This window comes from Ranitomeya imitator, chromosome 5, assembly GCF_032444005.1.
Source record: "Ranitomeya imitator isolate aRanImi1 chromosome 5, aRanImi1.pri, whole genome shotgun sequence".
NCBI classification, from domain to species: Eukaryota; Metazoa; Chordata; class Amphibia; order Anura; family Dendrobatidae; genus Ranitomeya; species Ranitomeya imitator.
Window position 1 is genome coordinate 435644564 of NC_091286.1, and position 25175 is coordinate 435669738.

A 25175-nucleotide genomic window follows, 5' to 3' on the forward strand; every position below is an offset into this window, starting at 1 on the left:
GAGAGAGGGGAAAAAAACCGTATGGACAGCTATACCTGGGAGAACTGGAGTTATTTGCATCAATGTAACATCCCGCAATATGATACGATATGGATGTGACCAATATTAACATCACCCAAGGGTTGTGCTGCGATGCACTAAAGATTTGTCGCCATGACAGGATATGGACTTGGAACTGGAAAATCCGGAATATCCGAATATTTATGGTTAATGAATGAGTTCGGGTGCCAATGTTACATATATTTGTTTGGTTAAACGGTCGGCGACACATTGCTTGTCTAGGATAGTACCCACCGTGTTATAATGATAGTGATCTTTTTGCCAGTGTATTTGCCCTTTCTCATTATGGCACCCGCGGTGGTGCGCATGCGCGTTGGAGTGGCGGTGACAACGCACTGCTAAAGGCTTCCGTACATCGACGCTGGGCTGTGCCGACGTCATGAGGGATTTCCCTCTCTGCTCGGCGCCGATGGGAAGGCCAGAAGCTGCGCGGTGGTTGCCGTCCTCTCTACGCGCATGCGCCGTACATCATTTGCGGTTAATGGATTTCAGATGCACACACACTATAAAAACTGGGTACATTTAGAGAGACCACACAGCCCCCCGAGGAAGCATTTGAATACGCGAAACGCGCGTCGGGGCTTCCAGCAGGACATTTAGTTTCTGGGCATCTGTACGACATGGGTAAGCACTGGGACGGCTTTCTTTTGGGAACATCAGTGATGTAATTACTTGTTGGATGGCATTAGTATGCGGTTTGTTACCATGGAGGCACAGCCTATAGTACCATGTTTTGGTTTTTTATTACTCTTATACCTGGTATTTATACTGAGAACGCATATGTTGCTGTTGCACTCCACTCCTCTATGAATAGGTAATGTTCCTTTGTTACATTTAGGGTTGCGGTAGTGTAGCCACGTTGTCCGGTCCATTATACGTCCCGGTGTATACACACAGGTGCGGGCTATTTACCCTGTGCACGTTGCACTTGTCACTTTATATGGCACTGTTTTTGCGCCTATGTGTTTGAATATATGCCCATAGGAATGGTCTGCTTGTCTATCATCACCATACTCTCATATTTATATGTTTTGTTCTATATCTTGTCTATTAATAAAGTTTATATATTTTTTATGATTATTTTGTGTATTACATTCATTCTTGGGGCATCTCGCTCCCTGATCTTTGTAGGTTTATATTATTGTTAGGGAGTTTTGTCCCGCTCTATTCCCGGTGGTATGCCATGGGCATGCTGTATAGGAGGGATATTCTTAACTCTAGTTACGTCCGCAGTGTCAGTTTTTGTTTGTATAGGGAGATAGTATTTGTAGGACAGTCCCTTTTATTTATTTATTTATTTTTTTAATTCTCCCTACAAAAAATAAGTTGTGGGAAATTAAGATTGGCATTTCTGCTAGAGTGCCATCCCTGTGTGTGCCATCTCTCTCACATAGTGGGCCATAGAAAGCCTATTTTTTTTTTGGTTGATTTGGTTTCTAAATTCTACCTGAAAAAATCAATAAATCAATCAGTGGGAGATAAATATTGGCCTCTGGGCTTGTGTGCCACTCCTGACTCCTGTGTGTGCCATCTCTCACTCAGTGGGCCATAGAAAGCCTATTTATTTTTTTGGTTGATTTGGTTTCTAAATTCTACCTGAAAAAATCAATAAATCAATCAGTGGGAGATAAATATTGGCCTCTGGGCATGTGTTCCACTCCTGACTCCTGTGTGTGCCATCTCTCACTCAGTGGGCCATAGAAAGCCTATTTATTTTTTTTGGTTGATTTGGTTTCTAAATTCTACCTGAAAAAATCAATAAATCAATCAGTGGGAGATAAATATTGGCCTCTGGGCTTGTGTGCCACTCCTGACTCCTGTGTGTGTCATCTCTCACTCAGTGGGCCATAGAAAGCCTATTTATTTTTTTTGTTGATTTGGTTTCTAAATTCTACCTGAAAAAATCAATAAATCAATCAGTGGGAGATAAATATTGGCCTCGGGGCTTGTGTGCCACTCCTTACTCCTGTGTGTGCCACCTCTCACTCAGTGGGCCATAAAAGGCCTATTTATTTTTTTGGTTGATTTAGTTTCTAAATTCTACCTGAAAAAATCAATAAATTAATCAGTGGGAGATAAATATTGGCCTCTGGGCTTGTGTGCCACTCCTGACTCCTGTGTGTGCCATCTCTCACTCAGTGGGCCATAGAAAGCCTATTAATTTTTTTTGTTGATTTGATTTCTAAATTCTACCTGAAAAAATCAATAAATCAATCAGTTGGAGATAAATATTGGCCTCTGGGCTTGTGTGCCACTCCTGACTCCTGTGTGTGCCATCTCTCACTCAGTGGGCCATAGAAAGCCTATTTATTTTTTTGGTTGATTTGGTTTCTAAATTCTACCTGAAAAAATCAATAAATCAATCAGTGGGAGATAAATATTGGCCTCTGGGCTTGTGTGCCACTCCTAACTCCTGTGTGTGCCATCTCTCACTCAGTGGGCCATAGAAAGCCTATTTATTTTTTTGGTTGATTTGGTTTCTAAATTCTACCTGAAAAAATCAATAAATCAATCAGTGGGAGATAAATATTGGCCTCTGGTCTTGTCTGCCACTCCTGACTCCTGTGTGTGCCATCTCTCACTCAGTGGGCCATAGAAAGCCTATTTATTTTTTTTGGTTGATTTGGTTTCTAAATTCTACCTGAAAAAATCAATAAATCAATCAGTGGGAGATAAATATTGGCCTCTGGGCTTGTGTGCCACTCCTGACTCCTGTGTGTGCCATCTCTCACTCAGTGGGCCATAGAAAGCCTATTAATTTTTTTTGTTGATTTGGTTTCTAAATTCTACCCGAAAAAAATCAATAAATCAGTCAGTGGGAGATAAATATTGGCCTCTGGGCTTGTGTGCCACTTCTGACTCCTGTGTGTGCTATCTCTCACTCAGTGGGCCATAGAAAGCCTATTTATTTTTTTGGATTATTTGGTTTCTAAATACTACCTGAAAAAATCAATAAATCAATCAGTGGGAGATAAATATTGGCCTCTGGGCTTGTGTGCCACTCCTGACTCCTGTGTGTGCCATCTCTCACTCAGTGGGCCATAGAAAACCTATTTATTTTTTGGTTGATTTGGTTTCTAAATTCTACCTGAAAAAATCAATAAATCAATCAGTGGGAGATAAATATTGGCCTCTGGGCTTGTGTGCCAATCCTGACTCCTGTGTGTGCCATCTCTCACTCAGTGAGCCATAGAAAGCCTATTTATTTTTTTGGTTGATTTGGTTTCTAAATTCTACCTGAAAAAATCAATAAATCAATCAGTGGCAGATAAATATTGGCCTCTGGGCTTGTGTGCCACTCCTGACTCCTGTGTGTGCTATCTCTCACTCAGTGGGCCATAGAAAGCCTATTTATTTTTTTTGTTGATTTGGTTTCTAAATTCTACCTGAAAAAATCAATAAATCAGTTAGTGGGAGATAAATATTGGCCTCCGGGCTTGTGTGCCACTTCTGACTCCTGTGTGTGCCATCTCTCACTCAGTGGGCCATAGAAAGCCTTTTTATTTTTTTGGTTGATTTGGTTTCTAAATTCTACCTGAAAAAATCAATAAATCAATCAGTGGGAGATAAATATTGGCCTCTGGGCTTGTGTGCCACTCCTGATTCCTGTGTGTGCCATCTCTCACTCAGTGGGCCATAGAAAGCCTATTTATTTTTTTGGTTGATTTGGTTTCTAAATTCTACCTGAAAAAATCAACAAATCAATCAGTGGGAGATAAATATTGGCCTCTGGGTATGTGTGCCACTCCTGACTCCTGTGTGTGCCATCTCTCACTCAGTGGGCCATAGAAAGCCTATTTATTTTTTTGGTTGATTTGGTTTCTAAATTCTACCTGAAAAAATCAATAAATCAATCAGTGGGAGATAAATATTGGCCTCTGGGCTTGTGTGCCACTCCTGACTCCTGTGTGTGCCATCTCTCACTCAGTGGGCCACAGAAAGCCTATATTTTTTTTTTTGGTTTCTAAATTCTCCCGGTAAAAATCCTTTTATTTTATTTGGTTTTGTGCCAGTCTTGACTCCTGGGTGTGCCATCTCTCTCTCTTTTAAATAGTGGGCAGTGGGCCATAGCAAAAGGCAATTTTTTTTTTATTTGGTTTCTAAATTCTCCCGGAAAAAATCATTTTATTTTATTTGGTTTCTAAATTCTTCCTTAAAAAATCATTTTATTTTATTTTGTTTCTAAAGATTCCCTGAAAAAAAAAAATCAGTGGGAGATTAATATTGCCCTTTTTGCTTTTGTGCCAGTCTTGACTCCTGGGTGTGCCATCTCTCTCTCTCAAATAGTGGGCACTGGGCCATAGAAAGGCAATTTTTTTTTATTTGGTTTCTAAATTTTCGTGGAAAAAATCATTTTACTTTTTTTTGGTTTCTAAATTATTCCTGAAAAAATCATTTTATTTTATTTTGTTTCTAAAGTCTCCCTGAAAAAAAAAAATCAGTGGGAGATTAATATTGCCCTTTCTGCTTGTGTGCCAGTCTTGACTCCTGGGTGTGCCATCTCTCTCTCTCAAATAGTGGGCACTGGGCCATAGAAAGGCAATTTTTTTTTATTTGGTTTCTAAATTCTCCCGGAAAAAATCATTTTACTTTTTTTTGGTTTCTAAATTCTTCCTTAAAAAAATCATTTTATTTTATTTTGTTTCTAAAGTCTCCCTGAAAAAAAATAAAATCAGTGGGAGATTAATATTGCCCTTTCTGCTTGTGTGCCAGTCTTGACTCCTGGGTGTGCCATCTCTCTCTCTCAAATAGTGGGCACTGGGCCATAGATTCCGTAAATTCCTGCCACTGACAATACCATTGTGTTGACATGTATGATGGTACTTAACATAGTCAGGGGCAGTGTCCTATATTTACCCAAGTAAATACTTTGTGCCAAATTACTAGGTCTGAAACTATGCAGAGGAGCCCACCCCTGTACCTAATGATTGCACCCTTTTGGTTTTTCTTTTTCTTGTAATGCGAGACATTAACATGTATTTATTTTTTGGGACTACAAACTGGCAGACACTCATTACAATCGGCCGCCGCTGACAACACCAATGGTGCCCACTGCCTGTGTACCCCTGCAAGAGAATTCAAAGTGCCTACAGCCCAAATTTATTACGTTAGGCCTTCGAAGCCTGTCTGCGGTCCCTCCTTCCACTAGGCCTCCACTGACCTGTCTACTGCTGCCCGTGTTCCCCTGGAACCAATGTTAAATTGCCTACAGCCAAATTTTATTATGTTAGGCCTTCGAAGCCTGTCTGCGATCCCTCCTTCCACTAGGCCTCCACTGACCTGTCTACTGCTGCCCATGTTCCCCTGGAACCAATGTTAAATTGCCTACAGCCAAATTTTATTATGTTAGGCCTTCGAAGCCTGTCTGCGGTCCCTCCTTCCACTAGGCCTCCACTGACCTGTCTACTGCTGCCCGTGTTCCCCTGGAACCAATGTTAAATTGCCAACAGCCAAATTTTATTATGTTAGGCCTTTGAAGCCTGTCTGCAGTCCCTCCTTCCACTAGGCCTCCACTGACCTGTCTACTGCTGCCCGTGTTCCCCTGGAACCAATGTTAAATTGCCTACAGCCAAATTTTAATATGTTAGGCCTTCGAAGCCTGTCTGCGATCCCTCCTTCCACTATGCCTCCACTGACCTGTCTACTGCTGCCCATGTTCCCCTGGAACCAATGTTAAATTGCCTACAGCCAAATTATATTAGGTTAGGCCTTCGAAGCCTGTCTGCGGTCCCTCCTTCCACAAGGCCTCCACTGACCTGTCTACTGCTGCCCGTGTACCCCTGGAACCTATTTAAAAGTGCCTACAGCCCAATATTTTATTATGTTAGGCCTTCGAAGCCTGTCTGCGGCCCGTTCTTTCAACTACTCCTCCACTGACCAGACCACTGCTGCCCGTGTACTCCTGGAACCTATTTAAAAGTGCCTACAGCCCAATATTTTATTATGTTAGGCCTTCGAAGCCTGTCTGCGGCCCGTTCTTTCTACTACTCCTACACTGACCAGACCACTGCTGCCCGTGTACCCCTGGAACCTATTTAAAAGTGCCTACAGCCCAATATTTTTTATGTTAGGCCTTCGAAGCCTGTCTGCGGCCCGTTCTTTCTACTACTCCTCCACTGACCAGACCACTGCTGCCCGTGTACCCCTGGAACCTATTTAAAAGTGCCTACAGCCCAATATTTTATTATGTAAAGCCTTCGAAGCCTGTCTGCGGCCCGTTCTTTCTACTACTCCTCCACTGACCAGACCACTGCTGCCCGTGTACCCCTGGAACCTATTTAAAAGTGCCTACAGCCCAATATTTTATTATGTTAGGCCTTCGAAGCCTGTCTGCGGCCCGTTCTTTCAACTACTCCTCCACTGACCAGACCACTGCTGCCCGTGTACTCCTGGAACCTATTTAAAAGTGCCTACAGCCCAATATTTTATTATGTTAGGCCTTCGAAGCCTGTCTGCGGCCCGTTCTTTCTACTACTCCTACACTGACCAGACCACTGCTGCCCGTGTACCCCTGGAACCTATTTAAAAGTGCCTACAGCCCAATATTTTATTATGTTAGGCCTTCGAAACCTGTCTGCGGCCTGTTCTTTCTACTACTCCTACACTGACCAGACCACTGCTGCCCGTGTACCCCTGGAACCTATTTAAAAGTGCCTACAGCCCAATATTTTATTATGTTAGGCCTTCGAAGCCTGTCTGCGGCCCGTTCTTTCTACTACTCCTACACTGACCAGACCACTGCTGCCCGTGTACCCCTGGAACCTATTTAAAAGTACCTACAGCCCAATATTTTTTTATGTTAGGCCTTCGAAGCCTGTCTGCGGCCCGTTCTTTCTACTACTCCTACACTGACCAGACCACTGCTGCCCGTGTACCCCTGGAACCTATTTAAAAGTGCCTACAGCCCAATATTTTTTTATGTTAGGCCTTCGAAGCCTGTCTGCGGCCCGTTCTTTCTACTACTCCTACACTGACCAGACCACTGCTGCCCGTGTACCCCTGGAACCTATTTAAAAGTGCCTACAGCCCAATATTTTATTATGTTAGGCCTTCGAAGCCTGTCTGCGGCCCGTTCTTTCTACTACTCCTCCACTGACCAGACCACTGCTGCCCGTGTACCCCTGGAACCTATTTAAAAGTGCCTACAGCCCAATATTTTATTATGTTAGGCCTTCGAAGCCTGTCTGCGGCCCGTTGTTTCTACTACTCCTACACTGACCAGACCACTGCTGCCCGTGTACCCCTGGAACCTATTTTTAATTGCATAGAGCATCCTTTTTTTAATAGTAGGCGTACAAAGTCTGTCTGCGGTCCACTATTGAAATTGTCCTCCACTGCCCAGAGCAATGCTGCCTGTGTACCCCTGTAACCTTTTTTAAACTGCAGTGAGCCACATTTTTGGTTTAAGGCCTACTACCTGTGTCTGTCTGCGCCACTCAGTACAGCTGTGTTCCTTTGAAAAAAGCTGAGCGTCAATAGTCTTGTTTTCAGCCTCTAGGAATTTTAAAACTGCATTGGGGCTACAACTTTGGTAGGGCCTACTAACGGTGTCTGCCGCCCCAAGGTGTGCCCCAGGTTTCGTCCACATTGCTTCGATCTTCCTACTCTCGTTTAGTAGTTGTTGCAAACTACACTGCATTAGGCCTACAAATTTGGTATGGGGTGTAGCGAGACGGTGTGTTACACTCCAAGGTGTTCCCCAGGTTTCATCCACATTGCTTCGATCTTCCTACTCTCGTTTAGTAGTTGGTGAAAACTACACTGCATTAGGCCTACAAATTGGGTATGGGGTGTAGAGACGGTGTGTTCCACTCCAAGGTGTTCCCCAGGTTTCCTCGCCATTGCTTCGGTCTTCTGACTCTCGTTTAGTAGTTGTTGGAAACTACACTGCATTAGGCCTACAAATTGGGTATGGGGTGTAGAGACGGTGTCTTCCACTCCAAGGTGTTCTCCAGGTTGCCTTTCCTGAGCTTCTATCTTCAGGCTCTTGTTAAATAGTGGTTAAATGGAACAACTGCATTTGGCGTACTAGTTGGTTTGGGGCCTACTAACAGTGTCTGCCGCTCCTGGCTGTTCTCCTGGTTTCCTGTCCTGAAATTCCATTTTCAGGCTCTCGTTAAGTAGTTGTTAATGTTAGACTGCATTTGGCCTACTAGTTGGGTTGGGGCCTACTATCGGTGTCTGCCACTCCTTGCTGTTCTCCTCCACTGAACAAAGCTGTGCCGCCTGTTTACTACAGTTGCCAATTTTGAACTGCATTTCGACTACTTACTGATTTGGGCCTACTCTCTGTGTCAGCCTCTCATTCCAGTTGTCCTCCACTGCAATGCCCCCTGGTTAGTCCTGTGTTACCAATTTTGAACTGCATTTAGCCAACTTTATTCTCTGGGCTTATATCTGTGTTTCCTCCTCATCCTGCCCATTGCCCAGCCAGTGATAGATGAGTCTGCTGGTACATTGACCCATAACGCAACATTCCCCGTGCACGCTACACAGCAAGATTGTGACCCTGCTGAAAGTCAGGTTCCTCTTCCCGCATACCATACCACCTTACACGGGGACAAAGAGGAAGGTGCAGATGAAAGTGCAGGTTCCTTCATCAGGTGGGGGGAGGAATACTAGTTGGCGACGTCACTGGCACAGGGCCTCTCATAGTACGCAAAAGTGTTGCTGCCGGTGGGAGGCGCCCCCGCCGTGCAAACACACCGTTGTACTTTGAGGGGCCCTGTGCCAGTGCCAATGCCAACGAGTGGGCCCCCCCTGCTTGCTCAGGATCACAGCACTTGCAAAGTTGAAATACTTACCTCTCCCTGCTCCACTGCCGTGATGTCGTCCAGATTTACTGGGCCCACTAATTACTTGAACCAGCCCTACCCCCCACAACTTTAGCCAAATGACCCCCAATTTCAAATGCCTTCCAATTATTATAAGCTAAATTACGATTGACAAGCTTCTGTAACAAGAATGGATGTTTTTGCCATTAAAATGGGCAGTGTAGGTGTTTTCCTGGCCTCCACTCACTGCCGACTATGCTCCCCCATTGACTTGCATTGGGTTTCGTGTTTCGGTCGATACCCGACTTTTCGCGATAATCGGCCGATTCCACTCGACTCGACTTCTAAGATAGTCGGGTTTCGCGAAACACGGCTCGACTCTAAAAAGGTCAATGTCGCTCAACCCTAGTCCTCAGCTCAAGTCTCGCCCCGTTCGCTTCCGCAGTCACAGATGGACATGGGGTCTTGCCTCAGCTAAGAATCCCCACTCCTTCTCCTTTTAAGATCAACTCACATCTGATCTCAAAATAAGAATGGATTGTCTGAGCTCCTGGGATCCGCCCATGAAGGGGGTAGGGGTCACACCTTCTATTCAATGGTTGGGTCCACCAGAAGATTCTAGACTGGTGGGCTCCGCTTAATCTATGTAGTATGTGCATTTGACTAGCCACCTGCTGTGAGGAAGAATGGCTATTCCTCCACTAGTGATGTTGACAAAGCTTAATTACATTAGAGCTGAGGGCTGCAAGTATTGGGGGAAGGAGACATATTGTTACAGGTGAACTCCCAGCACAAGAGAATACATAAATTACAGCTACAGTAATAGAAACCAGAGAACAGTTACATACATCAAATGGCATATTATTCAAATACACAGGGCAAAAGTACATATCATGACATTAAGGAGCTTTCATCCATCGACAGACATTCATCTACACACACACGTTATCAAGTTTATACTAGCGCATGGCCGAGCGGCCATGCAAACTTTTATAGACGTAGCACTCCAGTACCTTCCAGATGGTCCAATAGGAGCCGCAACAGGACCTGAGCATATGACCCCCGACTTGCGATGGGAGGTCATCCTGTGGGCATGCTCAGTATGGGAAAAGCTGGACGTAGTCCCAGAAATGCCTGCTCACTGCTGATCAGTGATGGCTACAAAGGCAGAGCCTGGAAAGGCAGCAGTATCCAAGCACATAATATCAGCTTGAGCCAGATGCTGGGATCTACGTCTCTGCTGAGCAGGTTCCACTGCGGCTGGAGGAGAATGGGAGACCACAGTAGACATGGTCAAAGATTCCCCCTGTGCAGCGGTGAGAACTCGACAGCTAACATTACCCCCCTCCTAGGGCCCCCCATTCCTTGGACCTCATTAAGCTCAAAGGCCGCAATGAACTGCGGAGCCTAAAGGTGCTCCACAGGCACCCAAGACCTGTCCTCAGGGCCATGACACTTCCAAACAACCCAATAGAATCTTTTGCCACGTACCACCTTACAGCCCATGATGGCGTTCACCTCGTAATCATCCATAGATGAACCCGATGTCCCTGCAGATGACTCAGAAAACCTGGACATGTGAACGGGCTTTAAGAGGGACACATCAAAGGTGTCGGGGATGCCTAGGCATGGAGGAAGGGCCAAATGGTAGAAAACAGGGTTAACCTGTTCCAGGACCTTGAAGGGACCCAAGTATCGAGGTGCAAACTTAGTGGACTCAACTCACAGCCTGAAGTTACGGGCAAAGAGCCACACTAAATCGCCAGGAGCAAAGGTTGGAGCAGGGTGCCGGTGTGCATCGGCGGAGACCCTCATTCTCTCCTTGGAGGCCCGGATGGCATCCTATGTGCGGTGCCAAATGTCACGTGCCTCCACAACCCAGTCTGCCACCCTGGAATCAGTGGAAGACACGGGCATGGGCACAGGAACCCGTGGATGCTGCCCGTAATTAAGGAGGAATGGGGTTTGCCCAGTGGAGTCGGCTACGGCATTGTTCAGCGCAAACTCCGCCCACGGTAGCAAGGATGCCCAGTCATCCTGCCTGGCTGAGACAAAATGTCACAGGTATGTGGCCAAAGTCTGGTTGGCCCTCTCTACCAACCCATTCGTCTCGGGATGGTATGCTGAAGAGAGATTCAGCTCGATGCTGAGAAGATGACAAAGCTCTCTCCAGAACTGAGACGCAACCTGGGGACCCCGGTCACTGACAATTTTGTCTAGCATACCGTGTAGGCAGAAAACATGTTTGATAAACAACGCCGCCAAGGCCCGTGCAGAAGGTAGCCGTGGAAGCGGCACCAAGTGCACCATTTTGGAAAAATGATCGGTGACTACCCAAATAATGGTGCAGCTACGGGACTTGGGTAAGCCCACCACAAAGTTCGTCCTGACCATTTCCCAGGGCCTGTCCGCCACCGGCAGGGGGTAAAGTAGCCCAGCAGGCCATTGTCAAAGAGACTTATTCTTGGCGCAGGAGACACATGCCCGAATATAGTCTCTGACGTCACGGGCCATATGCGGCCACCAGAACGTCCTTGCCAGAAGATCAGATGTCCTCTTGGTCCCAAAGTGTCCACCCACCCTGGACGAGTGAGCCCAAGAGAACCTTCGGTTGCAAATTAGATGGCACAAACGTCTTGCCCGGGGGCACAGACTCTAGTGAAACCGGGGCCACGGTCCTCAGGCTCTCAGAAGGGACAATAAGCTGAGGTTCCTCCTCCGCTGATGACACTACGGAGCGGGAGAGAGCATCGGCATGAATGTTCTTCTCCCAATAGAGAAAATGGAGGGTGAAATGGAACAGGGAGAAGAACAGGGACCATCTAGCCTGGCGAGAATTTAACCGCTAGGCAGTCTGTATATACACCAAATTTTTGTGGTCGGTGTAAACTTGGAAGGGAAAGCGAGCCCCCTCCAGGAGGGGTCTCCACTCAGAGAAAGCCAACTTCATGGCTAGAAACTTCCTGTCCCCAATGGAATAATTCCTCTCTGCTGGTGTGAAGGTCTTGGAGAAGAAGCAAGGTTGCTTCTGACCTTGAGCATCCTTCTGGAAGAGGACTGCTCCAGCACCGACGGAAGAGGCATCCACCTCCATGATAAATGGTTTATCAACATCAGGGCGATGTAAAATGGGAGTGCTAGCGAAGTGTAACTTAATAATGAGAAAGGCCTTGGAAACCTCCTCCGACCACAATTTGGGATTTGCTCCCTTCTTGATGAGGGCAACCAAGGGAGCTACCAAAGTTGAGAAGTGGGGAATGAACTGATGATAATTAATGAACCCCATAAAGTGCTGCACCGCTTTAAGAGAATGGGGTTTCTGCAGTCCATCACAGCCTGTAGCATGGCAGGATCCATGGCCAATCCCCGGGCAGAGATGATATAGCCCAGGAAAGGCAAGGATTCGTGCTCAAACACACAGTTCTCCAACTTGGCTTAGAGGGAGTTTGCCCGTAGGAGTTTGAAGACTTTGCAAACATCTCTTCTGTGGGAGTCTATATCTGCAGAGTAGATGAGAATATCATCCAGATAGACTACGACCGAGGTAGAAAGCATTTCCTGGAAGATATCATTCACAAAGTCTTGGAAAACGGCAGGGGCATTACAGAGCCTGAAGGGCATCACCAGGTATTCATAGTGCCCGACCCTGGTGTTAAATGCCATCTTCTATTCATCCCCCTCACGGATGCGAATCAGGTTGTAAGCACCCCACAGATCACGTTTAGTAAATACCCTCGCTCCATGCCACCTATCGAGTAGCTCTGATAGAGCCAGAGGGTATTTGTTCTTAACGGTGATGGCTTTAAGACCCCTGTAATCAATGCATGGAATAAGTTTTCTGTTCTTCTACACGAAGAAGAACCCAGTCCCTGCAGGTGACACTGACTTCTTACTGAATCCTCTTGCCAGATTCTCCTGGATGTATTGGGACATCGCCTCCATCTCCGCAAGAGACAGGGGATAGACTCGACCCTGTAGAGGCTCTGCACCAGGCAAGATGTCAAGAGGACAGTCATAGGGGCGGTGGGGCAGATGGATCTCTGCAGCCCTCTTGGAGAATACGTCTGCATAGGGCCAATAGTACTTGGGGAGAGAGGAAATATCTGCAGGTACTTAAGTAGTAGCAACCTGAACGCACTCCCTCAGACATCTACCCCCAAAAGATTCACTCCATCCCAAAATTCTCCCTGTGGATCACACTATATGTGGGGAGTGGTAAAGTAACCAGGGTATCCCAAGAAGGATCTCGTCTATCACTTCGGGAATGACCAGTAAAGAAATAATCTCCTGATGGGATGGCAACATAGAAAGAGTAAATGGGATGGTCTGGTGTGTTATCTGTGAGGGCAGTGTTGACCCATTCACCACTCTTACGGTAACTGGTTTGGCGAGCATCACCAGGGGTATTGCATGTTGTTGGGCGAAGGCAGAAGACATGAAGTTGCCCTCTACCCCAGAATCCACACAAAGCTCTACCGTATGCGACCATGCAAACCTTTTATAGAAGTAGCGCTCCAAACCTTCCAGATGGTCCAATAGGAGCCGCAACAGGACCTGAGCATATGACCCCCGACCTCCAATGGGAGGTCATACCGTGGGCATGCCCAGTATGGGAAAAGCTGGACTTAGTCCCAGAAACGCCTGCTCGCTGCTGATCAGTGCTGGCTACAAAGGCAGAGCCTGGAAAGGAAGCAGTAACCAAGCGCACAGTATCAGCTTGAGCCAGACGCTGGGATCTACATCTCTGCTGAGCAGGTTCCACTGCGGCTGGAGGAGAATGGGTGACCGCAGTAGACAGGGTTCGAGATTCCCCCTTTGCAGCGGTGGGAGCTCGACACCTAACACTATTTTGCATAAATTAAATTAACAAAAAAGCCCCCTAAATTTGAATACCATCTGTAATGTCAGGCTGAGGCCTGCCTGGTGTTTGTGTTTGAAAAATCTTAGATTTGCAGGCATATTGATCAGATATTATTTCACTCCTAATAAATACATTTGTGTTGAGCATTTGAAATAGTGCAGTAGTCCATTTAAAATGGGCAAGGCAAGGGACGAGGAAGTTAACGTGATGCTTATGGTGCATCCAGAAGACGAGGCCATCGGCTAGGTGAAAGTGGGCAACAACAAAGACCCACATTTCTCGCTCGACCTTCCTGTCCCAGTTTCTAGGGACTACAGCACACCACTATTAAAGCCAGTGCAGTGTGAAATGGTTGTTGGTTGGATAGCGGATAATGCTTCTAGTCACTTAGCCAACACCACAACCACCATGTCTTCCACACGGTCAAGTCTGAGTAGCCGTGAGTGTAGCCAGGATATTCCTCACCCTGATCCTCCTTCCTCCCACCATGCCGAGTGCCCTAACACAACTGATCCACACTTGAACACTCTGAAGAGCTGTTCAGTTTTCCTTTTCATGATTCTGGACTCTCGGCCGGTCAATTTGAAGTGGAGACAGATGAGATCGCATGTAGCGATGACCAAAGCTTTCACCAGCCCCGGTCACATGAAGGCGATGGTGGGAAAGTGTCAGAAGAGGTGGACAATGATGAGACACAATTGCCAGAAAGTCAGGAGGAGGAGTAGGGTGCGGATGTGGAAGACGAGGTGGTGGATGACTATGTGACTGACCCAACCTGGCAGGAGGACATGCAGAGCGAGGGCAGCAGCACACATGGGGAACAAAGCATATCACCCCAACAGGCAAGAAGAAGCAGTGAGGTGGCCAAAGACAAAAGGCATGCATCCGTTCCCCATAACACCAACATGAGTGAAATTGCCATTCAAAAGTTAGATTTTCCCGAGTCTGGTTATTTTTTAAAGACTGTGCAGATAACCCCAAACAGAACATTTGCAGCACCTGCCATGCACGCATCAGGAGGGGTAGTAAAACAACCAGCCTGACCATGAAAGCATAATCAGACACATGGCAGCAAAACACTCAGCTTTGTGGGCAGAACCCCCCCAGGCTCCAGGACCACTGTCTGCAGGTGACACCACTGCTTCTTAATAATAATAATAATAATAATAATAAATCTTTATTTATATAGCACCAACATATTCTGCAGGGCTTTACAGTTTAACAGTTTCAAACACAACAGTCATAAGTAACAACGTTAACAATACAATAATTATAGCGAAGTAAAACGACCCTGCTCGTGAGAGCTTACAATCTACAAATCTGCTTCTTCCGCTGTTTTGCGTAGAAGCTAATCCCCTGTACACCATGCATGTGAAGATGCCTCTAGCCCTGCACCTGTTGTTGCCCACAGTCAAGCAGCACCATCATTACGCCAGTCCACGTCCCTGTCCCAGCACAGCCTTCAGTTGTCTATACCCCAGTCTTTGGAACGCAAGCGGAAATACCCAGCCAATGCCCCACAGGCCACAGTCCTAAATTCTAATATTTCTCAACTGTTTGTGCTAGAAATGTTGCCTTTTAGGCTCGTTGAGATGGAAACTTTCCACAACCTGATGGGGGCAGCTGTCCCAAGGTACCCGGTCCCCAGTCGCCACTATTTCTCCCAGTGTGCCATACCAGCATTACACCAGCATGTGTCCCACAACATTACCCATGCCCTCAACAATGCTGTTACCGGGAAAGTCCACCTAACCACGGACATGTGGACAAGTGCCTGTGGGCAGGGATGGTACATCTCACTGACGGCACACTGGGTTAACATAGTGGAAGCCTGGACCCAGTCAGACCTTGGGACACATCCTCCTCATGCCGAGGATTGCTGGCCCTACATCAATCAGGGTTGCCCCCAGAGTCTACAGCTCCTGCACCTCCTCCTCCTACTGTTCATCCTCCATCTCTAAAATCAGCACATCAGTCAGAAGTTGGAAAACTGCAGCACTGCTTCAGCCAAGCAGCAACAGGCTCTGCTGAAGCTAATCTGCATAGGTGACAAACCCACAATGCAGAAGAGTTGTGGACAGCACTGAAAGAGCAGTCAGATATTTGGATGACACCACTGAACAGCCAGGCATGGTCATGTGTGATAATGTCCAGAACCTGGTGGCAGCTCTGAGGCAAGGTGAGCTTACACGTACCTTGCTTGGCCCATGTGCCTAACCTCGTGGTTCAACGTTTTCTGAAAAGCTACCTGGAGCTGCCAGTTCTGCTAGTGAAAGTACGCCATCTGTCTGCACATTTTAGAAAGTCAGCTACAGCTTCAGACGCCCTTGCCGTGCTTCAGCAGTGTTTGCAGCTTCCAGCTCACTGGCTGGTGTGTGATGTCCCCACACGCTGGAACTCTACTCTGCATATGTTGGAAAGGATTTGTGAGCAGAAGAGGACAGTTGTTGACTACCAACGTCAACAAGGCCATCAATATTCAGTTCAGACTCCACACATAAGACCTCAGGAGTGGACATAAATGTCCAACATATGTACCATCCCCCAAAACTTTGAGGACTGCACCAAGATGGTGAGCGACGATGATGCCATAATTAGCATTACCATCCCGCTTCTCAGCATTGTGAAAACCTCTCTGCTCACAATTAAAGACGATGCATTGCAGGCAGAGCATGAGGACATGGAGTAAGGAACCATACAGGGGGATTACATTCAGCCCAGCCTCATGTCTTCTCAATGTGGATTGGTAGTCAATGAAGAGGAAGAGGAGGAAGAAGAAGAGGAGCTAATTTCATGCACTATAGACAGTACTACAAACACAGCTGTCATACCATCTGTTCAGCGGGGATGGGCTGAGGACAGGGAGGAGGAGGATGAGGATGAGGAGGACAGCATGGTCAGTCATCCTGTTGATGACATGGAAGTCTTGACTGTTAGCAGTCTGGCACGCATGACTGACTTTATGTTTTGCTGCATTTCACGTGACCTTCGCATTATAAAAATTTTGGGTGACACTTATTACTGGTTGGTGACACTTCTAGACCCACGCTACAAGGAGAACTTTCAATCTCTTCTACTAGAGACAGAGAGGTGTACTAAAATGTTGCAGTACCAGACGGCCCTTTTAGCGGAATTACTTAGAAAATTCCCATGTGAGAACGCTGGCAGCAGATGTCAGAGTTTGTTGTACAACCAAGGAGTCCAAGCGAGAGAGACAGAAATACAATCCAGCTCAGACAGGGCAACAATGGCAAAGTTCTGGGACAGTTTTCTCAGACCCTCCCATATTCCCTGGACAGAGGCAAGGGGTGCTGTACCTTGCAGATCATACAAACATCCTCCGGGATTCCTCTGTGCCTTTTAATTATTGGGTATCCAAGCTGGACACGTGGCATGAACTGGCTCCCTACGCCTTGGAGGTCCTGGCCTGCCCTGCTGCTAGCGTTCTGTCAGAGCGGGTTTTTAGTGCCGCTGGTGGAATTATAACAGATAAGAGCATCCGCCTGTCAACTGAAAATGCTGACAGGCTGACTCTTGTAAAAATGAACAAGGACTGGATTGGGAAAGACTTCTGTATACCACGAAGTGAAAACAGTGAAAACATAACCTCAAATACATTGTCTCTTTTGGGGAGGTGTACTCATGCACCTCTTCAAGCCACACACGGGTATATGCGTCCAGATTTGGTCTGTTTGTTGTTTTCCTCCTCCTTATCCTCCTCCTCATCCAAAACCAGTAGAGCACCAGAGTGAACAGATTCCATGATGCCAAAGACACAAATGCCCATAGTATGTTTTTAAACAATGTATCCCCCTTGTGAAAATGTTTGTCAGCCCATAGGCACTTAGTGTAAGGGCATTAGAAGTGTAGGAGAAACGCTCCTTTCAATTGGGCCTAGGTTTTAATGAGGCCTTCCTCCACTGCTCATCTTTTTCCACCACTAGATCACCAGGGTTCATTTGTTCCGTGCTGCTACAGACAGTCAATTTTTGCCCAAGGTATCTATTATCCCCATTAAATATTTTTTTAAAAATTACCCCCATGTGCAAATGCTTGTCAGGCCATGCACTCCATTACAAGTCTCAGAGACCCACACCCCTACATTGGGCCTACTTCTTAACTCTGTCTCATGCAATGTCTCTTCTTTACCTGCCACTAGATGACTAGGGTGAACGTACTCTGTACTGTTATAGGCCAGTGAATTTTTGGCAAGGGCGCTGTAATGGCACTTTTTTATTTAGTAAAAAAAGGACCCCACATTGGGGAAATGGGCATTACATTACATTGGGCCTACTTCTTCACTCTGTCTCCTGCAATGTGTCCTTTAACTGCCACTTGATGATCAGGGTGAACGTGCTCTGTACGGTGAATTTTGGGCAAGGAGGCTGTGATGGCGCTATTTTATTTAGCAAAAAAAGAACCCCCCCATTGGGGACTTGTTTGTCAGCTCCCTACTTCTTAACTCTGTCTCCTGCAAAGAGTCCTTTAACTGCCAAGAGCTGGTCACCTTTATCCCCTATAACTTCCTAACAAAAAAATTATGTTTCAAAAATTGTGCTTATGTAAAGTTCACATATGGGATATATTATTTATTAACTAATTTGTGTGACATAACTCTCCTGTTTAGGGGCATAAAAATTTAAAGTTTAGCAAATTTACATTTTTTTCACTGATAAACACAAGAAATTTTGAAGAAATCTCACGAAAAAACAGTAGCAGAATCAGTGGGATCTGTTCAAACGTTCCAGAGTTATAACCACATAAATTGACAGTGCTCTGATTTCAAATTAGGCCTGGTCATTTACCTACAAAGTTGCTTGGTCCTTAAGGCGTTAATGGTGTTGAAGCCTATGTGGCCTTTCATAAAAGGCATGTATATACTGACATATCATGTGTCACTTAAATTGCACACAGGGGGACTTTCTTTCACTGAGCATGTGACTTAAGAAGGTAATTGCTGGCACCAAAAATTTTTAGAGAATTTTTTGGAAAATGGGTGAATACATATGCACATGCCAATTTTTAGTTATGTGATTCCATGAATTTCATTTCTGACTATATTTTTCTCACTTCATTTCACTAACTATAGCTAGGCTGCTTCCCGAATAGCTGCATCGGTAACCTGGATATCTGGAGCGTTCCCGATAATCAGCTGTTTGGTGCCACAGCTGCATGTGTCGTGGCTGTTTCAGTCACTACACATGCATGGATAGCCCAACAAACAGGCTCAACATGCATGTGTTGTGACTGTGGAACAGCCACTACACATGCAGCTGCGGCGCCAAACAGCTGATTATCAAGAGCGCTCCTGATATCCAGGTTACCGATGCAGCTATTTGGGAAGCACTATAGCTATTCAGATAAGCCCTCATCTGAAGCTATTCAATCATCCCTTGTGCTAATGCTTCACACAAAAATCAGATTACAAAAATATTTAAACACAGGTTGCAAAAGGCCAAGTAGGTGAATACTTTTGCAAGCCACTGAACATTCTACATCACCCCAGAACTAGGAAATTAGGAGACTGCAGAGTTGTGAGCTGCTCATTACACAACTTGAGAATAATTCTTTAAGTTAATAATAATCTTTATTATAATAATAATCTTTATTTTTATATAGCGCTAACATATTCCGCAGCGCTTTACAGTTTGCACACATTGTCATCAGTGTCCCTGATGGGTACTCACAATCTAAATTCCCTATCAGTATGTCTTTGGAATGTGGGAGGAAACCGGAGTGCCCGGAGGAAACCCACGCAAACACGGAGAGAACATACAAACTCTTTGCAGATGTTGTCCTTGGTGGGGTTTGAACCCAAGTTAAGAAAAGTGTACTGCTGTTTCAGATATTTTGACTTTGCAGTATTAAAATAGTATCAGAATAATGACAATTTTTACATACTTTAACTCAATTTAACATGAAACACAATGTTTTGGAATATGTTAGTAATATATATATATATATATATATATATATATATATACAGTATATATATATATATACACACACACACATATACATATACATATATATATCAATCTTGAATTCTTACCTATATTTTAATGAGTTTTGTAAAATATTGCGAATGTTGTTGCTGTTATATCATACAATGATATACATTTAATGTAATATGCAGTGAACAGCTTGCTATTGTATAAAGATTTATTATTAACTTACCTGTTTTGACAGTAGTTTCCACACAGGAGTGACCTTCACTGTAATTGAGTTTAGTCCGCAGATCCGTTGTCTGCCCAAACATAATACAAGTAATAACTGTACAATAGCCGTATGACATAGATCTATAAAGTTATGTGGTATTTTAGATTTATCTAAGTAAAGCCTCATCACTGTAAAATTCAATGTTGTGAAGGTTTACAATATAATTTGTTTCATTTCCAATCAGATTTAAATAACTCTTCTAGTTGTCAATGATAAAAACCTTATCAATCATACAACTGAATGGTTTATTAGAGCAAATTTCTTTTTTCTAGTGAGCCTTCTACCTATATAACCAGATTTTCCTCTGCTGGATATCAGCAATGAATGCTTTTATCCACTGAGAGCAATCAGAGATATTCATAATTGACAACAATGAATTCATTAACCTTTCATTTTACAGTAAATCTGCTTTAATTATAAAAACTGGAAAACCACTATAACATTATTCCAGAAATTAGATTGATGAAAGGATAGGGGATGGGGGTGTTTATACCTGACTTCCTGTTCTTCTTTGATAAGACCAAAACTATATTTTGAGTGTATATCTGAGCAAGAGAGGTCTTTTTCCAGAACACTAAAAGGAAAATATCTTTGATTATGAATTTGTTTGATAAAGTACAGCATTAAATGAGTCATCCAGGACTTTCTTCTATGGAGCTAAGTACTTATCAGCAGGTACTTGCTAACTGCTGTGTTTCTGCTGTGTGACAATCTCTCCCAGCTTAGAGAGGTCATGGACCACTCCTGATGAATTGCCTACTTTCATGTGATGTCACGTCAATTGAGCAGCTCCTTCTCTTCTGTCACTGTCATGTTGACTGACAGCTCTCAGATCGGCAGATTGAAGGAGAAGGAAATATTCTGTTGATGTGATGTCACATGAGGTAGGAGAATCACTCTCAAGAAAGGTTCATGACCGCTCTGAGCCAGGAGAGATCATCACAGGGCAGAACAGGCAGGTATATAACAATGTCCTGTGAATAAGTGCCTAGCCCCATAGAAAAACAATTAAGTCCCAGATAATCCCATTACATTTTTTTTGTAGTTTGCTTACCCAATTTTTATAAACTTGCTCTCTGAGGGAATCCAGACATATCGTATTTTTTGAACTTGAATATATCTTACCTAATTGTATAAATGAGAGAAATGAGTAAGAAATCTATAATAAAACATATTTCTTTTATGTATCACAATTAAAACAGCATATATGGCTATTTCACATGACTATCAATGAAGTTTACCCTATCAACTCAAACTATTCTAAATGCAGATATGAAAGGAGAATAGGAACTGAGCTTGTGTCATTTGGGATAGAGAAACCAACAAATCCTAGTAGAGACTCATCAGGTTAAACATGAGGACATGCTAACTTTTGGACACAAGTGTTAGGAGTCAAGTTCCTGCAGCTGCACAAGGGGAATCTCAAACCATGTCTGCTGTGGTCTCCCATTCTGCATTGGCCGCAGTGGAGCCTGCTCAGCGGAGACATCAGTCCCAGCGTCTCACTGAATCTGATACTGTGCAAAGGGTTACTGCTGCCTCTCCAGGCTCTGCTATTATACCCTGCCCTGGTCAGCGGCAATCAGGCTTTCCTGGGACTAAGTCATGCTTTGCACACACTGAGCATGCCCAGGGAAAGATCTCTCAGTGGAGGTCTAGGGTCACATGCTTAGGTACTGCAGCAACTTCCATTGGTCCTCCAGGAAGGTCCTGTACCTGATCAAGTTCTAAGGCAGCCTTCCATTGGTCCTTCTTGGAAGGTCCTGAAGGTGCTACAGCTATAAAAAGTTCTCATGACCGCACGGCCATGCACTATTATCAAATATGTACGAGCTCAGCGCCAGTGTGGTCGTGTGTGTGGTCAGGGACCCGGCTGAAATAAGCCCCTAGAATGCTGGCACCTCCGGCGAGGAGTTTATGTCTGAATTCAGGGCTGGCTAATAGCCATTAGAATTCCGGCTCCACCGGAGAGGAGCTGCGTGCTGGTTGGAATGTATGACCACTGTCGGCTCTACACAGTAGCTGTGTCCCCTGTGAGCTAAACAGGGCACAGCATTCTCTTTACTATGGGCTTTGTGAAGTAACAGAGTTCGTTTGTACTAATTTGCTTCGCCGCCTTGCTAAGCAGCAGGTTCTTTCCTGCACGGTGGATCCCGGGTTGCGAACGCACCTATCTTATCTAATAAATATATTCGGTGTGTTCCGCCAACCCTAACAACAAGTGATTATAACACAACACTATGGCACTGGTAGTTCTTTTGGTATTTTGCAGCAGCATGTATTATGTGTTTACTGCTTCACAGGATATCAGGACAGTAAAGCAGCATCTTCTATAAGACTGCAGAACTGCAGGGTTCTTTTTACAGTTCTTCATTCATAACTCCCTTGTTCTTCTCACAAATCAGCTCATATCACAGCTGCTTCACATCCTCTCCCATTGTGGACATAAGTAGTATGGACATCATAAATCAGCCTCAGCCCTGGCCTAAACTACCCAAGGATACAAAAATTTGATCTGTTGTGAACAAATTCATGAGAATCTCAATACTAAAATCATTGCAAGTGCTTGTAAAATACACGTTAGGCAGAGGAGAGAGAGAGAAAAGAAACCCTGCTGACTATAAGAGCTTACACTTTAGAGGCAAGAGAGAGAGAACCCCGCTAACCATAAGAGATTACACTCTACAGGCGAGCGAGATGATTCCGGTAGAAACCTACAGTAGAAAGAGAGGTCCCTGCAGGCCATACAGTGGCTTGTGAAAATATTCACCCGTCCTTGGCATTTTTGTTGTTTTGCTATCTCACAACCAGGAATATCATTGGTTTCTTTTGAGGGTTTGTATCAGTTCATGTAAAGAACATGCCTACAGCTGTGAACATTTGGTTTTACTTTCATTGTAAAGCAAACAGCAATTAGGACAAAAAAGTGAAAACTTTAGTGTGCATAAATATTTACCCCCCTAAAGTAACTACTCTATAGAAGTAAAAAAATGTATGAAGCGCGGAACTCATTTGGTCACACATGCAATAATGAGTAGAAAAAAAGAGTTGTTGTTCTAGCATCTTTGAATCCAAATTTTAATAGTAAAGTTTTAAAACCACGGCAAAAACAGGTTCACGTGTTAGGAAATGCAGTAACGCGTTTAAAACACTCAAAGCATCCTCTCTCAAACAACACATGAGAAGGTCCTATACAGCATTTATACAAAGTTTGACCAATAGGAAAACCAATTACAAATCACATTATAAACATTCAAATCACGTTACAAATTGAGGTTGCATAAAGAAAAAAAAACACAAGAAAAAACAAGAAAAGATTTGAAACATAAATTAAAATATTCAGATGTAAAAAAATTGTCTCTTCAGAGAGGATGAGGACTAGAACTCTAGTGCCACCTATTGGAAGTAGCAATCCTAACAGTCAATCTCAACCCTTTAACGAGCCTTGTCACATGACTTAGGATAATAGCCAAACCAGAATCTCAATTTGCAGACACTGTGTTTCGGGGTACTGCCCCTCGTCAGTGCAAAGTGGAGATCTGGTTTGGCTGATTATTATCCTAAGTCATGTGACAAGGCTCGTTAAAGAGTCAACATTGACTGTTAGGATTGCTACTTCCAATAGGTGGCACTAGAGTTCTAGTCCTCTTCCTCTCTGAAGATACAATTTGCATATTTCCCAGAGGAGCATTGCGGCTTTAAGTCTCCTCACCTCGACAAGCTTATCATGTCACTCTCCGCAAGGAGAAACGATACTTCTCAGATGTAAGAACACATTCAAACACAGAAGACAAAAATTATTAATAATGAAACATGTGACCACTCAATCCCGCAGGTTGGCAAGTTTCCCAATAAAATATCCAGAAAGCCTCTCTGGTCATTAGCAATCACTTGATGTCTCCTCTCATTGGTGGATTTAGTATATGTTCGATTCCAGAAATCCTGAGCGAAGTATATCTTTGATGACAATTAATAAAGTGCTTGGATGCAAATGAAATAGCGCAATTAGAACTGGAAAGAGAAATAATGTCAGTTATATGTTTGGAAATTCTAACATTTAAATTCCTTGTGGTGTGCAACCTATATTTATTAAATTACACTAAATGTAAATTAGTCATGTACGCTAAATTTCAGGAGTTACATTTTATGAATTGTTGAATTTTATGATGTTTGGTATTGTCAGAGTTTGAAAATGTGCGAGTCTCTACAGAGTTTGTGCACATTCTGTATCTAAGTCCCTCACACCAAAAAAAAACCTGGATGGTGTAACCAAGTTTTAGTCCTGCCTATGGAATTGAAAAAACTTGGAGAAATATTTACCAGTGTGGCAGTCCTTTTGCCAACTATAAGACAGCCTGGTTCCAAGATAATAGATAAAATGCTATCTTCAAATAAGATAGGAATGTGTTTTTGAATTATTGATTTTATTTTGGCGAACTGTGGACTAAATAAAATGGAAAGAACTACTTGATTTCCCATAGGAGATTTTGCCTTGTGTTTGTGTGTAATTGTGATAGATTCTGTCTATCCTTTCTGTGCACAATATTAACAGCCCTATTCAAGTCCATTGGGGTAGCGGCTTTTCCATTATTTGTCAGACTCACAACACATTGCCCTTTCGTCCTCCAAATTAATGGTGTGACTGAAATTTCTTACAGTGCCTTGCGAAAGTATTTGGCTCCCTGGATCTTTTCAACCTTTTCCCCACATATAATGATTCAAACATAAAGATACCAAATGGACCCAAATACCAGGTATAAAGAATACCTTAACACACCACTCACAAGGAGAAGGTAAAGGGATAACAAAATTTTATTAAATTACAGATCATACAAATACTATAGTTAAAAACACACAAATATCCGAGGAAAGGTGTTTACTCAAGCCAAATTCACAGACAGGACAGAGGAAAAGTATTCAGGTTCTAGAGTCATGTGTAAAGCGTATACCTATTGGTAAATACAACAGGTACAGCCAACTATAAATGGCCCAACAGGTGCAACATGCATAGTGCAAAAGATCCATGCAATACATAGGTCAGATGGTCACTGAACACATACCCATATCGTCTGCCCGTCCTCCGTCACTGAGGCCCCGACGCGCGTTTCGCTGATCGCTTTATCAAGGGGAGAGGTGTGCCTGTCATGTCTCTAAAAGTCCGGGTTTAAATAGGCGTCCAAACTTACACGTTACCCAGTGACGCGTCGCGTATGGCACCGCACGCCCCGGCTCCAGGTGCATCTGTTTCCGGCGTTCCTAAT

At 44.3% G+C, this 25175-nt stretch overlaps 1 protein-coding gene across 2 annotated transcripts in view; it reads right to left on the reverse strand.

Moving 5' to 3' along the window:
- LOC138638115 (probable cation-transporting ATPase 13A5) overlaps positions 1-25175 on the reverse strand; it is a 371860-nt gene that overhangs the window by 317241 nt on the left and 29444 nt on the right. For both annotated transcript variants that reach the window (XM_069727135.1, XM_069727137.1), the window contains exons 4-6: positions 20969-21039; positions 20408-20488; positions 19873-19942 (exon numbers count right to left, since the gene is read on the reverse strand). In XM_069727135.1, the coding sequence (XP_069583236.1) occupies positions 19873-19942; positions 20408-20488; positions 20969-21039 (222 nt within the window). The remainder of the gene's footprint in view (positions 1-19872; positions 19943-20407; positions 20489-20968; positions 21040-25175) is intronic.